The sequence below is a fragment of the Centroberyx affinis genome, unplaced genomic scaffold, assembly GCF_046629955.1.
Source record: "Centroberyx affinis isolate AG114_WGS23_722 - 3 ecotype Tasmania unplaced genomic scaffold, CSIRO-AGI_Caff_v1 ptg010357l_1, whole genome shotgun sequence".
In the NCBI taxonomy this organism is placed as follows: domain Eukaryota; kingdom Metazoa; phylum Chordata; class Actinopteri; order Beryciformes; family Berycidae; genus Centroberyx; species Centroberyx affinis.
Genome location: NW_027284808.1, coordinates 1 through 5,000, shown reverse-complemented (window position 1 = coordinate 5,000; position 5,000 = coordinate 1). Strand labels below are relative to the sequence as shown.

General features: G+C 45.9%; 1 protein-coding gene across 1 annotated transcript in view; it reads left to right on the top strand.

The window, feature by feature from the left end:
- The window catches only part of LOC139640727 (phospholipid-transporting ATPase ABCA1-like), a gene marked incomplete at both ends in the record, with an annotated part of 11,457 nt that extends 7,959 nt beyond the window's left edge, over positions 1 to 3,498 (top strand). The window contains 5 exons of the mRNA XM_071514915.1: positions 85 to 274; positions 1,398 to 1,492; positions 1,589 to 1,727; positions 1,890 to 1,964; positions 3,329 to 3,498. Of these exons, the coding sequence (XP_071371016.1) occupies positions 85 to 274; positions 1,398 to 1,492; positions 1,589 to 1,727; positions 1,890 to 1,964; positions 3,329 to 3,498 (669 nt within the window). The remainder of the gene's footprint in view (positions 1 to 84; positions 275 to 1,397; positions 1,493 to 1,588; positions 1,728 to 1,889; positions 1,965 to 3,328) is intronic.
- Positions 3,499 to 5,000: the final 1,502 nt, after the last annotated feature.

Below are 5,000 nucleotides of genomic sequence, written 5' to 3'. Positions count from 1 at the left end.
TTTCACTTCCCTTGACTCCTGTCTGACTACTGTCTCCTCCCCCCTCCTCCTCTTCCTTCCCTCCCTCCTCTCCTCCCGCCTCAGTGACGCTCCCTGTACGATGGGGGACGAGGACTGGTCGATTCCGGAGGTTCCCGAGAGCGTTCATCAGCTCTTCAGCTCGGGGAACTGGACCATGGAGGAGCCGTCTCCCGCCTGCTTCTGCAGCTGCGATGGAAAGAAGAAGATGCTTCCTGACTGTCCCGCTGGAGCCGGAGGCCTGCCGCCACCTGAGGTAAACACCCCCCCCCACCCCCCACCCCCACCCAACCACATGAACCCTGACCCCCCCGAACCCGAACCCGAACCCTACAGCAGTGGTTCTCAACCTTTTTGGCTCGTGACCACTTAAAACCACTTGATGCCTACTGGCGACCTCGTTACAGATTTTTAGAGGAAGAACGATATATAAAGGATGTTTTATCATTTTTCAGCTTGTTTCAATGAAAGCTGTTTAGTATTTCTGCTTAGTTTAGTATTGCTAAAAAAGCAAAAAAGTTGAGAAAAAACCTGAAAAAATAGACATGATAATAACATAGTATGTATGTAGTATGTATAGTAGAAATAGATTTTTTTCTCCCCCCTATCCCATAAATCATCTTGCGACCCCTGAAAATGATCTCACGACCCCCTGGGGGGTCCTGACCCCCAGGTTGAGAACCACTGCCCTACAGTTCTGCATTAGGGCTGTCCGTTTCCCCTAAAAAAAAAACATTTTTGACTATGAATGGACTGAAATGAGTCAAAATCAACGGAATTTCAAATATTAATGGTAAAATTTCTGTAATATTGACACATGAAATTAGGACGCAATGAATGGACAAAAACATTTTAAACAGATAGAGATTCTATCTGGAGTTGATTCACAGCATGCAGTCTTTCTGTTATTCAGTTTTTTGAAAGGTTTGCTAATTTTTGCCTTTTTACTGAGGGGAATCCAAATATCTTTTTAAAAAATCGATTGGAGGAGGAACATGAACCTACAGCTAAAAAAAAATGCAGTTTTTGACACATTCAATGGGCAGGTCGGGGTCCAAATTCGTAGATTTTTTGACATTCATCTGAAATTGGAATATTGACAGCCTTATCCTGCACTAAACACATTATGGATTTCGGGTGTCCAGTGGAATCCCAGGTGGATCGCAAGATAAAGGAAACAAAAGGACAGAGAATGCATTAAAATCCCATATCTGCAATGAGATTTTACTGCTGGGTGTAAAATGGGAATCATGAATCAGACGAGAGGATTTAGTGTGGCTGAGTAGCAAGGAAACAAATCTGAGGCGGAATTAAAAAGGAAAAGTAAAGTAACAGAGTGACTCTAACCTCCTGTCTGTCTCTGTGCTGCTGTGGTCCAGATGATGCTGAGTGAGAAAGACTCTCTGCAGAACCTGACGGGAAGAAACATCTCCGACTACCTGGTGAAGACCTACGCACAGATCATCGGGAAGAGGTGGGAAAGACCACTCCTTACTCCCCGTGAATCACACTGCCTGTTAATCTGTGGGAAAGTACTTTAGCTTTAATGACTGAATCTGCCTTTTCACAGCTTGAAGAACAAGGTCTGGGTGAACGAGTTCAGGTACGGAGGCTTCTCATTGGGCGCCAGGAGCACGCAGGTCCTCCCGCCGGCCAATGAGATCGACGACGCCATCGAGCGAGTCAGGAAGATCTTCGAGTTACAGAAGGTCAGTTTGAAAGACCTTTAAACAGCAGTGACACAGGAGGCTTGATAGAGATTAAATCCCAGACACATTTTGTTTTCTGTAAAGCTCTTTCGTCTCGTCTGTAAAAAGCGCTTTAGAAAAAGATTTCTCTAGAACAACAAACATGTGTTTTCTCTCCTGCAGGGAGCCGCTGCAGACCGATTCCTGGACAGTCTGTCGGGCTTCATCAACGGTCTCGACACCAAGAACAACGTCAAGGTGAGGAAATGCAAATCCTGTTTTCCCAGATGCATTTCGAGTCAATATTATCGCATATGAAACACTGCAGGCTTTCTGTAATTGAATCCATCCATATCCATCTTTTTAGTTTTTTATAAAGCAAGTGAATCCTCTCTGGAGAGATACTAAACTTACATTATGAATAATTAAAAAGATAAATAATCAAAAACCAAATTGATTGATTATTATAGCTGAGAGATGTTTCTGCCCCCGACCCTGCGGACTGCTAATAGACTATTAAAGTGATCGATACAGACCTGAATTGATTGGATGCACTTAATTATTGAAGTGTTGATGGACTGTGTTTGAGCAGATACACAGAGACCAAGGCTGACTGTCACTTAGTGACTGAGATGTTTAAGATAATGTGTCTGCAGATGTCGTTAAATGTGGTTTCTGTTTGTTTTGATGATGATTTCTTGGCCAAATTATGCTTGGTAATCCCACTACTGTAATTGGAGAGCGGTTTGTGTGTTTGTGTGTCCCAACATGGAGGAGAGGAGAGGAGAGGAGAGGAGAGGAGAGGAGAGGAGAGGGGAGAGCAGAGCAGAGGAGAGGAGAGGAGAGGAGAGGAGAGGGGAGAGCAGAGCAGAGGAGAGGAGAGGAGAGGAGAGGGGAGGGCAGAGCAGAGGAGAGGAGAGGAGAGGAGAGGAGAGGGGAGAGCAGAGCAGAGGAGAGGAGAGGAGAGGAGAGGAGAGAGGAGAGAGCAGAGGAGAGGAGAGGAGAGGAGAGGAGCGGAGTGGAGAGGAGAGGAGAGGAGAGGAGAGGGGAGAGCAGAGGAGAGGAGAGGAGAGGGGAGGAGGAGACAAGGACAGGAGAGGAGAGGAGAGGGGAGAGGAGAGGAGAAGAGGAGAAGAGAGGAGACAAGGAGAGGGGAGAGGAGAGTGGAGAGGAAAGGAGAGGGGAGAGGAGAAGAGGAGAGGAGACAAGGAGAGGAGAGGAGGAGGGGAGGAGAGGGGAGAGGAGGAGAGGAGACAAGGAGAGGAGAGGAGGAGAGGAGACAAGGACAGGAGAGGAGAGGAGAGGAGAGGAGGAGACAAGGACAGGAGAGGAGAGGAGAGGGGAGAGGAGAGGAGAAGAGGAGAGGAGACAAGGACAGGGGAGAGGAGAGTGGAGAGGAAAGGAGAGGGGAGGAGAGGAGGAGAGGAGACAAGGAGAGGAGAGGAGGAGAGGAGACAAGGAGAGGAGAGGAGGAGAGGAGACAAGGAGAGCAGAGAGGAGAGGAGAGAAGAGGATGAGAGGAGGAGGTTATAAATTCTAGTCAATTTAATTGGGACCAGCTGGTTAAATGAAGGTTAAAGTCCACTTGAATGTGACTGTGAGCCTCCTTCCTGTCCTGCCAGATCTGGTTCAACAACAAAGGCTGGCACAGCATCGGCTCCTTCATCAACGTGATGAACAACGGCATCCTGCGGGCCAACCTGCCGGAGGGGAAAGACCCGAGCCGCTACGGCATCAGCGCCTTCAACCACCCGCTCAACCTCACCAAGGAGCAGCTGTCCCAGGTGGCTCTGTGAGTACCGGACCCGCCCGATCACATCCAGACCTGAAACCAGAGCAGAACACGAGTCTGATGCTCCTGATGCTGCGTTCAGGTCATGTGGGAATAACTCACAGGAACGACTTGATGTGTTCATGCGTTCGAACGGGTTTGAAGCCTTCCAAGACGCCATGATTGTAGTTTTCTTTGGTTTCTCCTGATCAGCTTCTTCACTCTTAACACACGTGAACTGAGTGATTACACATCTGACTTCATGTTTTACAGCAAAACCAACATTGTAATTAGAGCTGCAACAATTAATCGATTAGTTGTCAACTATTAAATTAATCGCCAACTATTTTGATAATCGATTAATCGGTTTGAGTAATTTTTTAAGAAAAATAAGTCAAAATTCTCTGATTCCAGCTTCTTAAATGTGAATATTTTCTGGTTTCTTTCCTCCTCTATGACAGTAAACTGAATATCTTTGGGTTGTGGACAAAACAAGACATTTGAGGACGTCATCTTGGGCTTTGGGAAACACTGATCCACATTTTTCACCATTTTCTGACATTTTATAGACCAAACAACTAATCGATTAATCGAGAAAATAATCAACAGATTAATTGACAATGAAAATAATTGTTAGTTGCAGCCCTAATTGTAATGTGACCCGCAAACCAAAAAAATCCAGACAGTAGTTTTGTCCTGACACTGTGTTTTAAGAGCCGTGATCATAAAATGACTTATGTGAGGAAAACTGCCATTATGTTGATTTGGTTTGAAATGAATTCAGCATCATCTAAACTTGACCAAAGGTATTTCCTTGTTGGTGATGTCAGAATTCATTTAGGAGAAATCCACCGCCAAACCCCCGAGTTCCCAAGTAGAGTTTACCATCTGAACCCTGAAGTGAACAGTATGTTGTAGTAGGAAGCTCGTATCTACAGTCGTTCCCATATGACATGAATGCAGCTCAGATACAAGAACCCACTGACATAGTGGATCTGATGACAAATGATTTTCCCGAGTTCCCGAGTTTAAAGATTCACACGACATTTTGTTTTGTCGTCGGTGTCTTCTGTGCATTCTGTCGGTTGTCACGCTGCAAATCCAATTTCTACATTTCTGTTGAAAGTCAAAGTCGTGAACTTGAATGTGGCCACATTATCCAAACCAGCCATTTTAAAGCATTAAATGATTTAGAGGAGGATTAGGAAAATTGCTGATTGCAGAAACATCTTTCATGGAATAATAACTGGAAGAGAAACGACTTCAGCAGATTCTTAGAAGGCGATCGGTAGATGAAGCTCTTATCCTTTAAATCACTGCCATGCCTGCTTTACAGGAGCAAAACACACCAGTGCTTACTATGGAGCAATGCATTAGCTTTATCCCACAATAAAGGATTAACTCCTCCTCTTCCTCCTCCTCCGCCTGTTCTTCCTCCTCCTCCTCCCCCTCCTCCTCCTCCTCTTCCTCCTCCTCCCCCTCCCCCTCCCCCTCCTCCTCCTCCTCCTCCTGCTCATGTTCCT